The following is a 21,450-nucleotide window of genomic DNA, read 5'->3' as shown; positions in this document are numbered from 1 at the left end:
CAGGAGTACACCAAGGCTCCAAGTGTCACTTCCATCTTGAGAATCTGACATGTGCACCTGTCCGTTTCTCCGGAGCTCTGTTAAGGCAGGTTTGAGGAGGTCTCTTCCCTTTGTTGTCACAGGGAAAAGTAGATTTGGCGCTGATGTTGAGATCGACAACCACAACAAAAGACCTTCACATGTTTGTCTTTCCTTTTGTCTGCAGGGGGTGCAGCTTTTATTTTCCCAAATACTTCAGTATATCCTGAAGCTACGCAAAGAATTACAACTAGGCCAGGTACGAAAACACCCCTGTGTGATCTCTTCATTGAGAGACATCCCAGATGTCCTGCTGAGATCTGTGCCCTAAGTCACGTGATACAAAGAGAGCTGATCCCGGAGCTGAAGACAGTCCCAGACAGTCTTATTCTGCCTCTGTTGATTTGGAGACTAAATCCACTCAAACCATTTCATTCAAAGACCACACTAAAGGAATTAAGAGCAGATTAGCCCTTTAACTAGCTCTTCAGAAAGACAGATGGGCAAAGAAGGCATCCTGGATGCCTGGCAGTTAGGAATAGGCCGACTTTTGAACTAACAGAAGGATCTGTCCCTCCTCGGGGGAAGAGCACAAAACAAGGACACTCCCCAGATTCACAGTGACCGATTATCAGTATGTCACAAGAAGCCAGTCTTGCAGAGCAGAAGCATGCAACCAGTAGTATTTACATCTGAATCTTACTGCCTGTCTTCCAGATGATTTAATTAGGTAATTAATTTATATGCTATTCATGCAAAAATAAACATCTATCAAGTGCCCATTAGTGCCAAGCGTGATGTTAGACTCTGGGAATATAAAGATGAACCAGGCTTCAGTAAGCTTCCTGTCTTCAGAAAGTTCACTTCTTCATTCAGCTTGGCTTGTTCATTTGCTGAGTGCCTCCTCTGTGCCAGCCACGGATGGTATGACGGTGAACAAGCCAAAATGTTTTGCCTCCAGTTCTAGATGTTTCAGTATAGTGACCTAGAGGCAGAGAGACAGATATGTACACATAAATGTTTTCCCTAATGTGATAGATTTTATGGTAGAGGCACCACTTCTAGCAATACAGGCTGTAGGAGCAGGAGTGGGGAGGAACTCAATCCCCCATGAAAGGCATAAAGATGCTTTCCAGAGGAATGGCCACGTGGCAAAGGGGAATTAGATGTTTGCCAGACGAATAATGAGCAGGGAGAGAGGGCATTTCCCAGAAGGGTATAGCTTGCCTTAAGCATTTGTCCCCTCCCTGGGACTTAGATCAGCCCGATAAGCTAGGTATCATTGTACCAGCCTCACAGCTGATGACATCGTGTTCAGGGTGGTGGGATGGTTTCTCCATATTCATACATGCTTCCAGAATTCATGTTAAACTCAGGCGACTCCTCTTTCACCTCTATCACATATCCAGAATACACAAGTCTCAGTTTGAACAGGTTCAAGATCTAGGCTTGGCAACTACTCTTTCTTTCTGATGAGAAAGACTGGGGGCCCAGGGAGCTAAAGAGAATGAATGAGGAAGCTTCTCAGGCTGTTCAAGTACTGACACTACCCTGGTTACTGCCTAGTGACTTCAGGCTGGCAATTTTCTCTTCTCTAATGTCAGAGAAAAAGTTTGCTCTCTTGCTCCTGGGAAGCATGATGGAAAAGCTTAGCTAAGAGGTACTAAGAGGTAGTAAGTCATCTCTGTCATGTAAGAGATTTCACAGGCCATTGAAACATGGGCAAGACCCAGTGTCTAGAGTCTACAAGACTGGTCCTAAAGAAATCCACCACGTGTATTGCAAGTGGACAATAGAAATTCATGTTGACTCAAGCTCTAGAGGTTTTGTAATTCTGTGAGCATTTAAAAAATATTTCCATATATACTTAAAAAAATAAAAACTATTTCCAAAACATTTGGCTGGGGTTTTAAAAAATTTTTTACTTTTTACTTTTGTATTTGTTTGTTTATATTAAGACATCTCATAGGTGCCTCTGAATGAGTTGCAAAGCCAGGGGTTGTGAGCTAGTGTTATAAACTGATTAAAAGATCACAACACTGGTCAAATTCATTGGCACAATCTCTCTCAGACAAGCCAGCTGACTGATGCTACCTGGTTAAGACAGTGGGTCCTGGAGCTGCTTTGTTTTCACATTTTAGGATATGGTGGATTTGGATGGTATGGCCCATCCAGGTGGATGGAGAAGAGGGTGACTGTGAGGATGTTGGTTGGGACTCCCTCTCTGCCCAACCCAGGGAAGGCAAGGGTGGCAAACTCAGACACCTCCCATGCCGCTCTGATGGTGCTCTTCCATGGGCCCATGATTTGAGCGTGACCTGGGAAAGAGCACACTTCCACAGCTCCACTACTAGTCAAGTATGTTTTCAAGACTCAGTTTGTAGCTGAAATAACCTGTTTTGACCACTGCTACTGTGATTATGAGAACCAATACAAATATCGGTATCTGACCTGTAAAGAATTTAAAGCAGATTGAACAAGCCAGAGGACTATTTACTGTAGGCCCTATTCAGGGACTTGACCTTGGAGATAACTAGTTATACACCTCGGGTCATCCATTGCTAAGCTATCAACCTTAAAGGACTGGTCCTGTGGAGATAAAAGCTGTGAACCTGCAACTGGAGAATGAACGTCGTGATGGCTGAGGGGGAAGAGCTTTTGCATCACTAACTTTCAGAGCTGCACAAGTCCCAGAGGGAGGTCACTGGGAATCTGACGATATCCCTGTGGTCAGTGGGTACCTGACTACTTTCAGAAAGGTGATTGTTGACTGTTTCTTTGAAGGTCCTTGGGGATACAGACCCAAATCCCTGTCTCCTCCACTCTTGGTTTGCTGTGCCATGATCTTCATTTCTATACCCTTTGTCTAATCCCACATCCGAGGGAACCGAACTCTGGTCAGCGTCATTGTGCTGACCATGAAGCAAGTGAGGCTCCTAGGTAACAACTCTACTTAGACCAGAATCTGTCTCTTCTCTGCATGGTGGCTGTTTCATTATAGAGTCCCTGATAGAGGAGACAGTGGTGTTCAGGGTTTACTGGTTCAATTAGACAGCATTCTGCACCCTTTCTGCAGAGACTCCTTCTACACATGTGTGTTGTCCTGCTGCATCGACCTTCCCAGCGCTTCCTCACCACCCTTCCCTCCTTCCCTTCCCACTATGAGTCGCTCATCCCTGGGTTACTGCCCCAACCTACGTTTTCTTTTCTTTCTTTTTTTCCTTTCTTTTCTTTTATCTTCTCTTCTCTTCTTTTCTTTTCTTTCTTTCTTTCTTTTTTTTTTTTTTTTTTGAGATGGAGTCTCACTCTGTTGCCAGGCTGAAGTGCAGTGGTGCAATCTCGGCTCACCACAACCTCTGCCTCCTGAGTTCAAGCGATTCTTCTGCCTCAGCCTCCCGAGTAGCTGGGGCTACAGGCGCATGCAACCACACCCAGCTAATTTTTGTATTTTTAGTAGAGACGGGGTTTCACCATGTTGGCCAGGATGGTCTTGATCTCTTGACCTCGTGATCCGCCCACCTCTGCCTCCCAAAGTGCTGGGATTACAGGCGTGAACCACCATGCCCAGCCCCCAATCTACCTTTTCTTCTGTTTATGGCCCACCTTCCCAAGTGGATCATTTAGTCCAGAGCCCCCTGACTGCTTCCCTGTCAGGTCAGTCTCACCGCTGCTGTGTCAGTTCAGTCTCCCTGCACAATTGGCCGAGGCTGTTCACTGACCTCACAGGGGACCACATGTGAACATGCCCTGCCGCCACCACCACCTGCCATTTGTCCAAACCTCATCCCTTTTCCTTGCATGCCCGTACCTAGTATTTTCCCACATTTTCCTGATTCAAGATTTACCTTCTTTCACAACCCCTTTGTTGAACCAGCATTGAGACCGTCTTCTCTACTCTAATAAAATATCAACCCATAGGCATATCATTTTACATTCTGTGGTTTTATGATTTTTTAAATATGTATATATTTTATTATACTTTATTTTATGATGTTTCATGTGTTTCTCACGTTGTTGCAGTTACTATGACCAGAATCCCTTTCTGTACCTCCTCTACAAACACCCTTCTTTTTTGCTGAATCCACTTCTTTTGGAGCCATAGACCTTTGAGGTCTCGGGAAAAAAGTGGCAAAAACAGATCCACAGAATCTTGCAAGCCCCTATTAACTACACAGTGCGCCACCCTGCCTGTCCTGTTAGGAGCAGGTCATGCAGAAGCTCAGTTCTATCCCAAGGATGATATTCTGCAACCCCATCCTTTCCTCTTCCATCCCCATGACAACCCATATATTATGATATGCCTCTGGGGTGTTATCAAAAGAGATTAGAGAGTTAAGCCTGCAAATGCAGCCTTCACTTCTACTTTGAAGCTGCTGCTCTTCAGGGGTTTCTTGGAATCTTAAATTATTCCTCCATTGGAGCTCACAGCCTAGTGCTTTTCAGCACAGCTAGGCATAGTGAGACAATACAGCTGCTGCATAGCACCTCCCAGTTAGGTGTTATGTAAAGCCTGTATCTTAGCAAATGGCTAAAACTGCATTCTTTGCTTCCCCTTAGTTCTTATATAACCACAGGGATCTGCAAACCTAGGCAAGAAGGGAATGCAAAATGTTTCCAAAACTCCATGCCTTTGATATAGAATTTTAAGAAGATCTAGAGGAAAATAGACAGCAACTTAATTATGTTAAGGTTGACTCAAACTTTTTTTTTCATTTCACAGACATTTATAGATTGGTTCTTAGCAGCAGCTCTTGCTCTTCCTAATTTGTGTTCCCCATTAGCATCTAATTTCAAGAGCAGGCAAATCTCATCTTTTCCCATCCAGCCCAGCCAGGGAACCTCCGGAGTTGCTTTGGAGATATGGTATGGATCCTGCAGAATGGGGATGAGCTCTTCCATGATCCACATTCTTGCCCTTTAAAAAATAAAGTGGGTAGGCAGCGGGGTGGCAGTGTGGGGGGTGTGGGGCAAGAGCTGGAGGGTTCCTCCTCAGTGAGTTTGATGAAGGGAGAATGTAAAACTTGGCTGAACTTAGCCCTCCAGGAAAGGGTAGCCAGAATGTTGTATTAATTTATTGATGTCTTCAAAAGGGTGTGGTGGAGGAGGAGTCTCATTCAGAATGAGAAGCTGATCCCAGCTCCCAGGAAATCAACACAGTTGCTGGTGTGTAGCAGTCAGCACTAGCCAAGTCCCTATTTGTAGCTTCATGCTGTTTTCTATACTGTTGTGATGTAATGTACATCTGTGTTCACCCAAGCTGCCTATGCAATGACTTTTATGAAGCTCTTACAGATAAAACAGCAGAACCAGTGCCAGAAAGCAGCCTTCCCTTACATGGGCACTTCCGCCAAGCATATGAGTTCATTACCTTGAAGAGCAAAGTTAAAGAGAAATGGAGGGGGTGTTGAAATGATCAGCAAAAATTAAACGTAAAATGTATTCTTATTGGAAGTCCGATGCTCTATTGTCAATAAAGGACACATAGCAAAGATACATGGAGGAGTGATTTTTCAAGCAGTCAAGAGCAGAACTGCTAAGGTTTTGAGATGGTGTAGCTGTCGAAGCAGTCACCCCTGGCTGTCCCCCATCTCAGTGAGCCTGAATTGAATGTTTCCCAATGTCATATCCCACAGGGAATACTTAGTGCCCACAGCATGTGATCGGTAGCCGATAAGGAAGCATTGGACCAGAATGTCATGGAAGAAAACAAAAGCCCGCTTATCTTCCACGGCAGTATGTTTATGAACATGTTAATCATTGTTCATGTAAATGTCTCAAATACTTGGCTGAAAAGTAGACTCTGGTGTTAAGTTTCGACTTATTTTCAAGGGAGGATGGGATATGGTTATACACCTAAGATTTTGTGAATAAAGAGAAGGATTTTGTGAATAAAGAGTTTCAAAATATTTTGGGAGTAGCAGTTTGACATTCATTTTTTTTCCCAGTCACATTTCATGAGCAATAATTTTCTATTTAAGGTAGTATCTGACTAACCTACTGATGCTGTCTATTCGTTCCATTAGCATACTTATGCCACAGGTAAAAGCAATCCATCTAGAACTCTTTCAACCATTTTTTAGTTTGTCTGTGCACACTCTAGATAGGATTTCTGAAATCATCTGCAGGAACAGAGTTCCTGAAAAGAGCAATGGTCTAGAGCAGGCTTTCTGAGACTTCAGTGTGCACCGGAGTCACCCAGGATCTTGTCAAAATGCTGATTCTGAAGCCGGGCGCGGTGGCTCATGCCTGTAATCCCAGAACTTTAGGAGGCTGAGGTGGGCGGATCACGAGGTCAAGAGATCGAGACCATCCTGGCTAACACTGTGAGACCCCATCTGTACTAAAAATACAAAAAATTAGCCAGGCATGGTGGCAGGCACCTGTAGTCCCAGCTACTTGGGAGGCTGAGGCAGAAGAATGGCGTGAACCTGGGAGGCGGAGCTTGCAGTGAGCTGGGATCGCCACTACACTCCAGCCTGGGGGACAGAGCGAGACTCCATCTCCAAAAAATAAAAATAAAAAAAAAAATGCTGATTCTGATGCAGTAGGTCTGGGGTAAGATTCTGCATTTCTAGCAAGCTCCCAGGTATTGTTGATGTTGCTGGTCCACAGACCACCCTTTGAGAAACAGAGATCTAGAACATATTTCTATATTTCTGTATTATCTTGCTTTTTTTCATTTGGTAAATAGAAGGCCTTAGTTAATGTGCTTTTCTGCTCCTAAATTAGGTTAGATGTGGCTAGGATTGCCTCGCGAGTAGATTTTTCTGAGATAATTCACAAATTGAAACTCTGGCTATCCAGTTTTTTTTAGACAAAATGCAACTGACTGAGAACCCATGTGCAGAATGTTCCCAGAGACTTAAGTTGAAGTTCAGTTGTAAATTGTTAGGGGCTGCCGATATAATTCCTATGTGTAACCCCAACACCAGAAATGTGAAAGTCTGAGGAGCTGGGTGGGAAAAGATTTAGGGCCAAAAATGCAAAAATGCCAGCTGAGAGAGAGGAGTAACAGCAGTTTAAAAAGAAAAATTACCTAATTCTCCAAAGCTCTGAAGGGTAGGATTTCATAGACCACACTAGTGGCAAAGATGCTTGCAGCCAAACAGACCAAATACATTAAGGAGATTCTGTGTTGACTTTCACGTTGCACATCATTTCTATTCTCTTTGGGATATGAAAATAGGAAGAGACACATCTTCTGCAACACAGTCAAGCTCCTTGAAGATTGACCCATCAAATTGCTGGTTTTAAACAAAATTAAAATATTTGTTTAAACAGAAGCTTAACAATTGCACTGTCCTACCCTCCAAGTGAAATTTTGTACACATCTCCTGGTGTCTGGCAGCAAAGTACCTGCTGAGATATTTGGCTATGGCCTTCACTTGGCCCAGAATGACACATGACGTTGAACTGAGACCAAGCAATCCAAGAAGACATAATTTTGAAACAGTTATGTAATAAGATTGCATGTAGAAATAGCCTTAGATATGCACTCTTAGCAAAAGTATTATAATAAGGTTTCTGTAATATATTTTTGAAACAAACTTGAAATGACGTAGAGCATTGATAATCATTAATAGAACTCACACTGAGGATGCAGAAGTATAGTTACTAAATTTGCATATGAAAAGTAAATGAAGGTTTATAGGACAAGTGATACTACTTTATCAATACAAAGAAATGTTTGGCATATACTTAAGCTCAGAAGGTCATCATTAATGTGCTGTGGGAGCAATACTATTTCAGTCCTGTAATTCATTTCATGCAGGTCATTTTAGAGAAATTCTAAATTTATTTAGAACATTAGAAATGGGAGACATTTGCCTATGAAAATCACTAGATCAGATAAGACTGATTTAATATAAATTGATGAGATTATAAAGGGAAAATAAGAGTTGGCTAAGAGAGGCAGCTGGTAAATAAAAAGATAAGGCAGCGATCATTCCCTAGGAGACGCAAGAAGAAAAAGAAGCTGAATGTCATTTGATTGATTTAGGGGCAGACCTCAAACAAAAATGGACTGGTTCATCCAAGTTGTAGACTCTGTTATGAATGAGTCATGAAGATAACAGAGATGGATGTAGATCAGTCCCCGTGGAAGCAGGATGAACTAGATTGTAAGAAACTTTTATTAGGGTCTTGACTTATGATTGTAGGAAATTGGAAAAGTTGGAAAGCTCTGGGAGAATCTGTCAATGGAAGTTTTCAGACAAACGGGTGAGAATTTTAGACCACTATAATATATGAAATTTTAATTTGTAAATAAAACTCAAATCTAGTAGGATACTTCTTTGGATTACCAGATTTTTTGCACAAAATTTATTCTAATAAATGCAAAATCAAATAAAAAACCAAAACATCTCTTATAAAAATTACATGATTGATCTTTTAGTCAATTTATTTGTCTTTACAGATTTACCGTATGAGCCCCCCAGGAGATCAGCCTGGACCGGTCATGGCCACCCCACGCCCCAGTCGAAAGGTACAGTGTTGGCTCCCATGACCCTGAGTTTCATGTCACAGGCAGTGGATGACTGTTGATGGAGTATATAATAATTTCTGTGGTTAATCTGTGATTTTGCAACATGTGATGGGTGTGTTCCATTGACGACAGAGTACAATTGATCTTTAACTGCAGTGATTCTTTCTCCATTTGGGTCATCAGGACTTTCATAACAAAAATAAAGGAATGATGTAGTGTATTTCAACCTTCACAAATGCATGTTTCATGGGATGTTTGAGTACACATTAAATAATTGGTGATTTCCTGAATCTTGGCCATGCTTAAAAGTATCCCTGGCTTTACTTTATTGACTGGTGGTTTCCCTTTATGTATTTATCTTAGACTTATGATTTATTGTAATCTATTTGGTAAGCCATTCCAAATTCTTTTTTTTTAACTTTTGGAAAAAGTGGGAGGTATCCATTTTTTAAATAATTGGAAATGTCCTCTTTTTTTGTTACAGTGTTTACATTTGATTTCATCAGAAAGGAAAATTTTTCCTTACCGTAAGATGCTTCTGAGTTAGACTATTATGTGAATAACTAAATTAACTGATAGAATGATTATGCAACAACATCAAAGACTAGTGACCAAATCTGTTATAGCTAATTGCCTTTTGTATTTCTGGATTTTCAGCTGCTCAACCATCTCCTTCCACAGTGCCCAAAACTGAAGACCAGCGTCCTCAGTTAGGTATGTTTCAGGGGCCATCTGGATAACCATAAGAGAAGATTCAGGCTCAGCAGCACATTTCTAAAATGCTTCAGTTTTTAATGGAAATTAACATGATTTTTTGCCTCTTTTCAACTGCTCCATACGTAAGATAGGGCCCAAGTCATCAGCCTACTCATGCGAGGTGACTTGAGATGGTGCTAAAACACGTCCCCAACTATGCAATAAATAGGGAAAAAAATTCTACTTGCACACAGGCTGCTTCTTTGTGATCCATTAATTTTTTTAAATTTTACTTTCTATGCCTGAACAACACAGCCTGCATGGCCTTGGACTGATGGGGCTTGGCACATGTTTGCCCTCTTTATATCATTGGTTGGTGTGAGTCCTGAGCTACGTGTCAGGATCCTGGGGTTGAATTCAAGCCCTGCCACCAACTAGGGGTCCCCTAGCAAGACATCTGAGATGCTGTGTGACATCTTCTCTCATAGAGGAGGTGGAGGCAGGTGATTTGGAGTTGGGGGACATTTTCACCTCTGAAATCTGAAAACACCATTGAGTCAGGTATTATGTCTAAAGTCACATCATGCTATGTCACAACTATGTCTAGGATTTGACTTTGTTTCTTTTTGCTGTAGATCCTTATCAGATTCTTGGACCAACAAGTAGCCGCCTTGCAAATCCAGGTGAGAAATTGCTGATGATTTTCTTCTTACAAAATTACTTTTTGGCAGTGGTTATTTTGAAAAGTAAATTGGTATTGGTGAGAAATTCCTTCGACTGAACAAATTTTAGTTTTAGGTCTCACTGAATTATTTGCCTTAATGGAAAAGTGGGTTGGGTTATAAATTAAGATTTCAGCTTCAACAAAGAATATTATAACCTAATCCAAGCTGTAATAGTTTTCTAGGGCTGCTGTAACAAAGTACCATGGATTAGGTGGCTTAAACAACAACAATTTATTGCCTCGCCATTCTGGAGGCTGGAAGTCTGAAATCAGAGTGTCATGGTGGCAGGTTTCGTTCCTTCTCAGGGCTGTGAGGGAGGGATCTGTCCTGGGGGCTCTCCCTGGCTTACAGATAGCCATCATCTCCTCGTGTCTCTTCTCGTCATCATCTCTCTGTGTGTGTCAGTCTCTGTGTCCAAATGTCTCTTTTGCATAAGGACATTGGTCAGATTGGAATACCCACCCCATAACCTTACTGTAACTTGATTACCTCATTTAGGATCTTATCTCCAAAAAAAGGTCACATTCTCAAATACTGCAGGTTAAGATTTCAACATAGGGAATTGAGGGAACACAATTCAACCCATTACACAAGCAGATAAAATAACTAGTATTTTTTAAAAGAGAGCCTTAATACAACAACCACAAGACTTCAAATTCCGGCTCATCTTCGATGGTCTGTTTCTGAACTTTGATGCTAGAAGAAAGTGCAGATTCTTAATTAGCCCATTTGTAACCAGTGCATTGCCAAGGTTTGTCACCTGTCCTAGTGTTTCAGTGCCAACCACATAGTTTTATTTGTTTGTATTCAGATCAGAACCAGCTGTGCTGGCACCAACTTCAGAAATTCGTAGCCTATGCTGCATATTCCCAACTGCAAATTCAAATGCCAAGATGTTACAGGCATATTGCAAGCACAAGATGCAATGTATATTTCCTAAACGTTGAGGCCAAAATAAGGTTCGAAATAGAATAATTCAGATTTAATCAGTGTACATCCCCGCAAGAGAATCTACACATTGAAAACATGAAATGTTATCATTATTGAACATCTGTATTTTTGAAGTTAAATTTTGGTTAATGTTAATGAATTCAATGAATTTTTTTTTACACAGCTGAAAATCTAAAGAAAACTAGTTAGCCTGGGGCCTAGACTAGGTGCTCAATAATTATTTGTTGCATACACGAATGCCAAGGATAATGAGATATAGTCCTTTAGCTCAGGGAGCTTTCGGTCCATGGAGAGATGGACACAGGTAGTTATAACATTGTCCCAAACACGGAGCCACAGGCCCTTTTTGCTCATGCTGGCTTTCATCTAGTAGCCCAGGCTCCTGAGACTGTGGTCTCTTCTCAGCCTTCTGCTCAGCTTTTCATTTGCAACTCTGCCATATAACCATTCAAATAAAAATAATGACTATGTTTTGAGATGATTATTATCAGTCATGCTTCAGGAAGACTGATCTGGCAGCAATGTTCAGGATAGATTAGAAAAAAGAAAATGACGGAAGCTGAAACACTCTGGGAATGTTAATACAATCATGTGAAATAACAATCAAACAGCTCCCACTCCGCAGAATGCCCCCCATAGAATGTCTGTGGTCCCTTCTGTGCCTCATGACAGCCCTGGGAGGTTACTATCTCCATCCTACAGAAGAGGAATTAGAAGTCCAGAGAAGTTAAGTAACTTTTCCTGTGTCACACAGCCAATGATAAGGGAGGTCAGATTTGAAACCTGACTCTATCTCCAAAGTCTACTTTTGTTTTCTTGCCCTACTCTGCCACTGACTAAGTATGAAGGGAAGAGGAGGTCTTACAAAATGCGGACTGTGACAATAGAAAGCAAGGATTTCCTTTCAGGGTCATAACTGCTTAGGTGCAGGCGATGAATCTGAGGTTGGGAAGGAAGAGGAGGAAAGAGTCAAGCTGCACCAAAGAAGAACAAACTGGCCTTTGCACTCACACATTGGCCAAATGAAACATATATGTCCTTGAGCACGTTGTCACAGCCCAAAGGTACTGCTTGGCTTGTTTGTAGAATAGGGCCAGAGTCACTTGCTCCTAAGCAAAGTGCCAGCTTTCACAAGGGAACACTGCATATGCCCTGGACCGAGCAGCCTGGGGATGCCCTTTGTAGATAGAGGGACCTGAGCTCAGAGCGAGGAGACCGGAAACTCATCACAGGCCTGGGGGAACAGGACTGTGCTTCATACCATTAAGAGTATTCTTAACGGGCCTGGAGAAAATGGCAACATCCCACCTTTGATTTGCAGCCAAGTGACTTTAAGATAAAGATTTATTTCATTTAGTTTCTGATGGATTTGACTTTCTCTCCATCTATCTTTAGGTTTGTGTCTGTTGTGCTCATGTGAACTTTTCCCCTGAAACCAGAATGTCTTTTATCTTTGTATTAATGACAATGCTTCTTCCTGTTTGATTCTATTTTTCTATTCTCTGATAAATAAATCCTTCATCACTTGAAAATTGCTGTCTTTGCTCTTCATACAATACAAATTCCTTTTCATCATTTTAAGTGGAAAGATTGCATCATATAGTATGAATGCACAGGATGATGTCAGCATCCCAACATTTCTATCCCAAATATTCATTTGATGTGTACTTTGGACATCACTTCTCCTGCTGAGAAGAGTGTGTCCCTGCATTCTGATATCATGGATCGGTTATAAGCAACACAGCTCCTTTACATCCCATCAGAGCAGCTGAGAATCTATCTAACATGGTTCCTCTAATGAAAGAGCTTTGTTGGGTTATGTTCAGAGGCTCCCTTGATGCTAACTGGATACTCTTCAATGGTGCACATGAAAATACATCCTGCCTCTTGCAGAACGACAGACCAGGCTAGGAATGTTTTCCCATTTGTTAGGAGGTAGGAGTGTGCAGTCTTCCAGTGGGAGTCCCCCAGGGAGGGGACAACATGGAAAGGACCTGAGGAGGCTACAGAGGTGTGCATAAACCAGGCCTGAAAGGAAGTTTGCACAGTGATTAAGCATGGCAGCCTAGAGTCTGGATTTCAACCCTTGCCAACGCTGAGCAAAATAAGTCAGTCTACCTCTCTAAGCTCCAATTTCCTCACTTCTCCAATGGACTAATCACATGATTCCTGTGGGGATTAAATAAACCAGTACATGTAAAGCGTTTAGAATGGTGCATGGCACACAGTAAGCTTTCAGAGGATATCAGTCAGCCCGAGAATAGCACCGTTTCAAGCTTCTTCATGGTTCAATAGGCCAATTGAACAGTATTTCTCTTTCTTTAGGCATTTCCTGGCTATAGGAGAGGAGTGTTATCTTTCCTTAAACTCTGATTTTCAGCCCAAAGAAATTATGACAAGACCATTCAAGTACTGAGTTCATCCTTCCCATGATCTTGCAAGATAGTACTATTACCATCATCCTCACTTTACAGATGAGGATACTGAGGCAGAGAGAGCTGAGAGAGTTGCCAAACATCCCACAAAGGGCAGAGGCAGGATTCAACTGAAGCAGTGGCAACTCCAAAGTTGGTGCTCCCTATCACCATGCTTTCCTGCACCTCCAGTAAGTGTGCCTGAGCCTCACTGAGCCTCGGGGCAGAGACTTCCATTCAGGACACACCTGCTGGACACACCTGCTGCCTTGCAGAGGGTCCAGGCCATGCACGTGGGATCTTCTGCACCACCGCTGGCTTCTAGAGAAAGTGGCCCCAAACCACTGCCACCATGGTACTAGCGGGGCCCCTCACGGCTGTATTTACTACCCTTGTGCATCAGCTGACGGCTGCAGGGCTTTGCACCAGGATGCTGTTTCCACCAGACTCACAGCTGCTGAGTCACTCTGCAGCTCTCTGCTTTGCTCTGTGGTTTGTAAACCGTTTAGTTTTTTTTCCCCCTTTTTTGCTCAGTCTGTACCCCTTTGCTACCCTGTTTCTCTCCCTTTCTTTTAACAATATTAGGAGATTACTTTCCTCTGTAAAATTAAAGGAGTGCCTCTGTCTTCTTAAAATCCACAGCCGCTCCCTTTCACCCACAGGGTTCTCTGTAGGTGGACAATGCTGCTTGCCACTGTTTTTTACCCCCAAATCTGTTTTATTTTGGTAATTACCCTAAGAAAAAACTAGTTCCTCCTTACTGACATCACAAGGATGTTATTAAGAGAGAGTAAAAAAAAAAAAAAAAAGACCTGAAGGGTTTACCCAAGAAAGGTGAGTCCTAAGGTAGAGGTGGTGATGCTACTGAATGAAAGCTCTTGTCTTTCAAGAACTTCTCTTTGTAAATCCTGGTTTGGCCCATGAGTGACCCAAGCCACTCTTGGGCTTTCCTAAACCCTAAGCATTCTTGTTTTGAAATCTCTATTCTATATTCTAAAATGCACTTCATCACACATTAAATGTTATTGTTTTGGAAGTAAAATAAGAATTTAAAAATTGCTCTTAAAATTTTATGACTGAGAATAACTCATTTGCCATTGACAATTTTTTAACAACCATTGTTCATTTTTGAGAATTCTTGCAGTGAGAAATTTTGTTCTGCACATTGCAAAATGCAGTGAATTTTGTTCACAAATATTAAATTTAACAATTAGTGAGTTTGACATAATGTTACTCTTTCTACCATTTACTTAAACATTCATTGATTTTGCATTTCCAGGTTTCTTTCAAGGTTTGAAAGCTGATGAATTTTGCTTACAGATCTCTTATTTCTATAGACCCTCCGTTGAAATTCTCACAGTCCTGAGCCCTGTGTCTTTATGGCTAATGGGTAAAATAGTCAAGTGAGAAATTAGCTCATCCATCCTTTGGGCATAGAGTTTGCTGCCACAAATTTAGGTCCCCTGCTTTCTAACTCTTCAGAAATAGGAGAGACATGAGATCACTTTTGTCCACTGATTCTGTCCTACACAAGTTTATAAGAGAAGTGGGTGAGGGACAAATTGCTAAGAGGCAATGCCAAGGTTTGAGTAGATTCCAAGTGTGATTTCGGCAGGTCTGTGGAGTTGCTTTCTCTATGGGAGAAAGTTGATGCTGAATATTTATTTTCAAACAACCGTATGTGTTTATATTGAAGCATCTGTTAGACTGTTAAATCAAAACTCCATGCCTTTTCCTGTTCCCAGGTCATATATGGAATTTTTTCAAGTTGTAATTTTTTGGTTACAATATATATACTAAGACCATATGGTTTTCTCATACCATTCTTTGTATTTTCTAAACGCATATTAATAAAATGTTGGAGGCAACAAAACTTGATTGGGAACAGTTTGTATATGTGGTTCTGAAAAAGCAAAGGCTTCCACTGCAATGAGCTACAAGCTGTTAATACATTTCAAATGTGTTGCTAGACTGAAAATGAGCACTTTCCAGAATAGATTCAGAAAAAGCTGACCTTTCTCACAGTGCTATTGTATGGATAAATTCACAAAAATATCCATTTCCATGTAGCCAACATGCAAAGAAGAGTTTATAAGTTGGGTGATATATACAGGAGGCTAGCGAGGATTTAGAAGAAAATGAACTTAAAATTGATTTTCATATTATATTAATTCCCTGAGTAGATGTCAGTTAAAGATAATTTAATCATTTTATCACATCGATTGATATTACTTACAATATAATAAAAGGTAATCTTTTGGTAATAAGTCTAAGGCAGTGCTATAACTGGAATTTGGGAGGAAAGACCCACCTCCCATCCATTCTTAAGCTTCTGAAATATGTTCAGCACAGCTTGCTTCTCTCGGTACTGATACTGCTGTCAATATTTACATGCTGCTGTCTTCTAGGGAGCCATAAATTATCTTCAAGTATTGTAACATAGCAGCTAGAATGATGTGCCTAGATTTTTCTTTGAATTTCATAAAACAAAGCCGTATCTATATGATTTCAATGAAATCAAGAAAATTCTGACTTTGTCCACCCAGCTAAATGTGATCTCTTTGACAAAGGAAGAGTCTCATTCAGCTTCCCAAGGGGACTTGCAATCACTCATTGTTGGGGTTTTTCTTCTGGAAATGCTGCTTAACACAATTGGCATTGCAGGGCACAGGCAACGCATTGGTTTCCGTTACGATGCACTTGCCCAAATACTGGAACTGGGTGATCTGGTTTGAAAAAGAGCCAGCTTTTTTTTTTTTCTAAACTTCCTCATTTTGAGTGGGTTAATTCTGTTCTACGAAAAGTTTTGACAGAATTGCTTTCTGAGCGCCAGCAAAATGTTATGTTAGAAATAATGGTGTTTACTTCCATTCTCAATTTTTTTCCATAAACTTTTAGAAGTTCATTTCCTAAATCTAACTTTTATTATCTTACTTGACCTAGCCAATATAAATGGCATTAAGTCATTATTGCCATCCACATAACAGTACTTTGTGCTTCACAAAATAGGAAAAAAAAATATATAGCTCTTTCATCCCCTAAATACCAGGTTGATCTGGCTATTCTTTTAAGGAAGTCAGAAATGGATGGAACCAGCCTGAACTTTGCCCCATATGAATTCCCTGCATTCCATCTAGGTCTTGAATCTGTTAGATCATCGTCCTAGGTCGGGTTCCCTTGATGCAGAGCTTGGGGTAAGCCTGCTTGTGCAGGTGACTGATTAACGGCGTGTTCTCAGGAGAGAGAGAATGGGGCGCTGCAGGGGCAGGGCTGAGGACGTTTCTGGCCTTCTCCAAGCCTCCTTGCAGCTGGACGCTGTTTCAGCGCAATCTCACGGGAGCCCTGAAGCCTGAATAGCGTCATGGAGTTGGTCTTTCCTTGAGGCAAGGGGGCCAGCCCATGGTACCCTGTTCAGTCCACCCAGCTGTGGGATACCTGGGGGTGGGTGAGGCGGCGGCTCTGTTCATGCAAGGGCAGTTCTCTGGAGAAATGGGTGGCCATGGAACGAGAGCAGTCCGCACCCCTGCAGCTGAGGGATGGACGGACAGGCCTGGTGAAGGGAATGTGGGCGGCACACCAATAGCACCTCCTTCCGTCATCACAGAGAGTCTCTTTCCCCTGGAACCTGTGCTCACTGGAGTTTTCCTTCCTCTCCTGACCTCATTAGGCAGTGGCCAGATCCAGCTTTGGCAGTTCCTCCTGGAGCTCCTGTCGGACAGCTCCAACTCCAGCTGCATCACCTGGGAAGGCACCAACGGGGAGTTCAAGATGACAGATCCCGACGAGGTGGCCCGGCGCTGGGGAGAGCGGAAGAGCAAACCCAACATGAACTACGATAAGCTCAGCCGTGCCCTCCGTTACTACTATGACAAGAACATCATGACCAAGGTCCACGGGAAGCGCTACGCCTACAAGTTCGACTTCCACGGGATCGCCCAGGCCCTCCAGCCCCACCCCCCGGAGTCATCTCTGTACAAGTACCCCTCAGACCTCCCGTACATGGGCTCCTATCACGCCCACCCACAGAAGATGAACTTTGTGGCGCCCCACCCTCCAGCCCTCCCCGTGACATCTTCCAGTTTTTTTGCTGCCCCAAACCCATACTGGAATTCACCAACTGGGGGTATATACCCCAACACTAGGCTCCCCACCAGCCATGTGCCTTCTCATCTGGGCACTTACTACTAAAGACCTATGGAGGCCTTTCCCATCAGCGTGCATTCACCAGCCCATCGCCACAAACTCTATCGGAGAACATGAATCAAAAGTGCCTCAAGGGGAATGAAAAAAGCTTTACTGGGGCTGGGGAAGGAAGCCGGGGAAGAGATCCAAAGACTCTTGGGAGGGAGTTACTGAAGTCTTACTACAGAAAAGAGGAGGATGCTAAAAATGTCACGAATATGGACATATCATCTGTGGACTGACCTTGTAAAAGATAGTGTATGTGGAAGCATGAAGTCTTAAGGACAAAGTGCCAAAGAAAGGGGTCTTAAGAAATGTATAAACTTTAGAGTAGAGTTTGGAATCCCACTAATGCAAACTGGGATGAAACTAAAGCAATAGAAACAACACAGTTTTGACCTAACATACCGTTTATAATGCCATTTTAAGGAAAACTACCTGTATTTAAAAATAGAAACATATCAAAAACAAGAGAAAAGACACGAGAGAGACTGTGGCCCGTCAACAGACATTGATATGCAACTGCATGGCATGTGCTGTTTTGGTTGAAATCAAATACATTCCGTTTGATGGACAGCTGTCAGCTTTCTCAAACTGTGAAGATGACCCAAAGTTTCCAACTCCTTTACAGTATTACCGGGACTATGAACTAAAAGGTAGGACTGAGGATGTGTATAGAGTGAGCGTGTGATCGTAGACAGAGGGGTGAAGGAGGAGGAGGAGGAGGAGGCAGAGAAGGAGGAGACCAGGGCTGGGAAAGAAACTTCTCAAGCAATGAAGACTGGACTCAGGACATTTGGGGACTGTGTACAATGAGTTATGGAGACTCGAGGGTTCATGCAGTCAGTGTTATACCAAACCCAGTGTTAGGAGAAAGGACACAGCGTAATGGAGAAAGGGGAAGTAGAAGAATTCAGAAACAAAAATGTGCATCTCTTTCTTTCTTTGTCAAATGAAAATTTTAACTGGAATTGTCTGATATTTAAGAGAAACATTCAGGACCTCATCATTATGTGGGGGCTTTGTTCTCCACAGGGTCAGGTAAGAGATGGCCTTCTTGGCTGCCACAATCAGAAATCACGCAGGCATTTTGGGTAGGCGGCCTCCAGTTTTCCTTTGAGTCGCGAACGCTGTGCGTTTGTCAGAATGAAGTATACAAGTCAATGTTTTTTTCCCCCTTTTTATATAATAATTATATAACTTATGCATTTATACACTACGAGTTGATCTCGGCCAGCCAAAGACACACGACAAAAGAGACAATCGATATAATGTGGCCTTGAATTTTAACTCTGTATGCTTAATGTTTACAATATGAAGTTATTAGTTCTTAGAATGCAGAATGTATGTAATAAAATAAGCTTGGCCTAGCATGGCAAATCAGATTTATACAGGAGTCTGCATTTGCACTTTTTTTAGTGACTAAAGTTGCTTAATGAAAACGTGCTGAATGTTGTGGATTTTGTGTTATAATTTTACTTTGTCCAGGAACTTGTGCAAGGGAGAGCTAAGGAAATAGGATGTTTGGCACCCAAATGGCGTCAGCCTCTCCAGGTCCTTCTTGCCTCCCCTCCTGTCTTTTATTTCTAGCCCCTTTTGGAACAGAAGGACCCCAGGTTTCACATTGGAGCCTCCATATTTATGCCTGGAATGGAAAGAGGCCTATGAAGCTGGGGTTGTCATTGAGAAATTCTAGTTCAGCACCTGGTCACAAATCACCCTTAATTCCTGCTATGATTAAAATATATTTGTTGAACAGTGAACAAGCTACTGCTCGTAAGGCAAACTGTATTATTACTGGCAAATAAAGCGTCATGGATAGCTGCAATTTCTCACTTTACAGAAACAAGGGATAACGTCTAGATTTGCCGCGGGGTTTCTCTTTCAGGAGCTCTCACTAGGTAGACAGCTTTAGTCCTGCTACATCAGAGTTACCTGGGCACTGTGGCTTGGGATTCACTAGCCCTGAGCCTGATGTTGCTGGCTATCCCTTGAAGACAATGTTTATTTCCATAATCTAGAGTCAGTTTCCCTGGGCATCTTTTCTTTGAATCGCAAATGCTGCCAACCTTGGTCCAGGTGAAGGCAATTCAAGAGGTGAAAATACAAGGTGACCGTGCGAGGGCGCTAGCCGAAACAGCTGAATCGGTTTCTGAATTGGCCCTTTTCATAGCTGTTTTAGGGCCTGTTTTTTCACGTTGTAATCCTTTTGCTATGATTATGTGAAGTTGCCAAACCTCTGTGCTGTGGATGTTTTGGCAGTGGGCTTTGAAGTCGGCAGGATACGATTACCAATGCTCCCAACACCCCGTGTCATTTGGATTAGACGGAGCCCAACCATCCATCATTTTACAGCAGCCTGGGAAGGCCCACAAAGTGCTGATATCTCCTTAGGGAAAATAAATAAATACAATCATGAAAGCTGGCAGTTAGGCTGACCCAAACTGTGCTAATGGAAAAGATCAGTCATTTTTATTTTGGAGTGCAAAGTCAAGACACACCTACATTCTGCATAGAAATACACATTTACTTGGATAATCACTCAGTTCTCTTCAAGACTGTCTCATGAGCAAGATCATAAAAACAAGACATGATTATCATATTCAATTTTAACAGATGTTTTCTGTCAGATCCCTCAACCCTCCCCCCACCAATCCAGGTTATTAACAAGTCTTATGAGCAACTGGGATAATTTTGGATAACATGATAATACTGAGTTCCTTCAAATACATAATTATTAAATTGTTTCAAAATGGCAGTAACTCTCTGTTACTGTTGTAATCTAATTCCAAAGCACCCTCCAGGTCATATTCATAATTGGATGAACATTTTCTCTCTGTTTCTCCCTGTCTCTTGGCTTGCCCTGATGTATACTCAGACTCCTGTACAATCTTACTCCTGCTGGCAAGAGATTTGTCTTCTTTTCTTGTCTTCAATTGTCTTTCGGGCCTTGTATGTGGTAAAATCACCAAATCACAGTCAAGACTGTGTTTTTGTTCCTAGTTTGATGCCCGTATGTCCCGGAGGGGTTCACAAAGTGCTTTGCCAGGACTGCTGCAGTTAGAAGGCTCACTGCTCCTCCTAAGCCCTCTGCACAGATGTGGCACCTGCAGCCCAGGAGCAGGAGCCCGAGGAGCTGCCCTCTGACAGCAGGTGCAGCAGAGATGGCTACAGCTCAGGAGCTGGGAAGGTAATGGGGCACAGGGAAAGCACAGATGTTCTGCAGCACCTCAAAGTGACCCATTGCCTGGAGAAAGAGAAGAAAATACTTTTTTAAAAGCTGGTTTATTTAGCCTCTCATTAATTCATTCAAATAAAGTTTAGAGGCGACTAATTAGAGAATAAAAATTACTTTGGACTATTCAAAAATACACCAAATTCTGTGCCTTCTTTTTATCTTAACCTTGGTTTAAAGAAATCTTGTTGACTCATACCTGTAATCCTAACACTTTGAAGGGCAGAGGCGGGTGGATCGCTTGAGCCCAGGAGCTCAGGACCAGCCTGGGCAACATGAGAGTACCCAGTCTCTACAAAAAAATAAATAAATACAAAAATTAGCCGGGCATGGGGGTGCACAAGTGCAGTAGTCCCAGGAGTTCAAGGCTGCAGTGAGCTGTGATCACGCCACTAGCCTGGGTGACAGAGTGAAACCCTGATTCAAAAATAAAATAAATTTTTGACAAAGCAGCCCAGATTAATGCTATATAGAAACAGCTAGATAAACTTTGCTAACTTGTAATTTTAAACTGATTTTACTGAGTAAAACATAATTATCTTCTCACAAAAAAATGTTAAACTATTATTCTGTTGGAGAAAGTCATAATATTACCTGATTATAATTAGTGCTAGAATATGTGAATTACAAACTTCTGCAGGAAGCATGTTATATGTAGAAACTTTATGGAAAAAAGAAATGGTTTTTTCATGTTCTATAGCCACACGGCCTGTTTCCTAAAGAAGATAATACAGAAATAGTAGG

General features: G+C 42.1%; 1 protein-coding gene across 3 annotated transcripts in view; it reads left to right on the top strand.

The window, feature by feature from the left end:
• ERG (ETS transcription factor ERG) overlaps nt 1–20,849 on the top strand; it is a 284,031-nt gene extending 263,182 nt beyond the window's left edge. For all 3 annotated transcript variants that reach the window (XM_024239531.3, XM_054542518.2, XM_002830677.5), the window contains 5 exons: nt 206–277; nt 8,435–8,503; nt 9,161–9,217; nt 9,835–9,882; nt 16,957–20,849. In XM_024239531.3, coding sequence (XP_024095299.1) covers nt 206–277; nt 8,435–8,503; nt 9,161–9,217; nt 9,835–9,882; nt 16,957–17,477 — 767 coding nt within the window. In that variant the 3' untranslated portion in view covers nt 17,478–20,849. The remainder of the gene's footprint in view (nt 1–205; nt 278–8,434; nt 8,504–9,160; nt 9,218–9,834; nt 9,883–16,956) is intronic.
• Nucleotides 20,850–21,450: the final 601 nt, after the last annotated feature.

Source organism: Pongo abelii, chromosome 22 (assembly GCF_028885655.2).
Source record: "Pongo abelii isolate AG06213 chromosome 22, NHGRI_mPonAbe1-v2.0_pri, whole genome shotgun sequence".
Classification (NCBI taxonomy): domain Eukaryota; kingdom Metazoa; phylum Chordata; class Mammalia; order Primates; family Hominidae; genus Pongo; species Pongo abelii.
The sequence above is the reverse complement of the archived record's forward strand: the minus strand, read 5'-3'. Positions and strand labels throughout refer to the sequence as shown.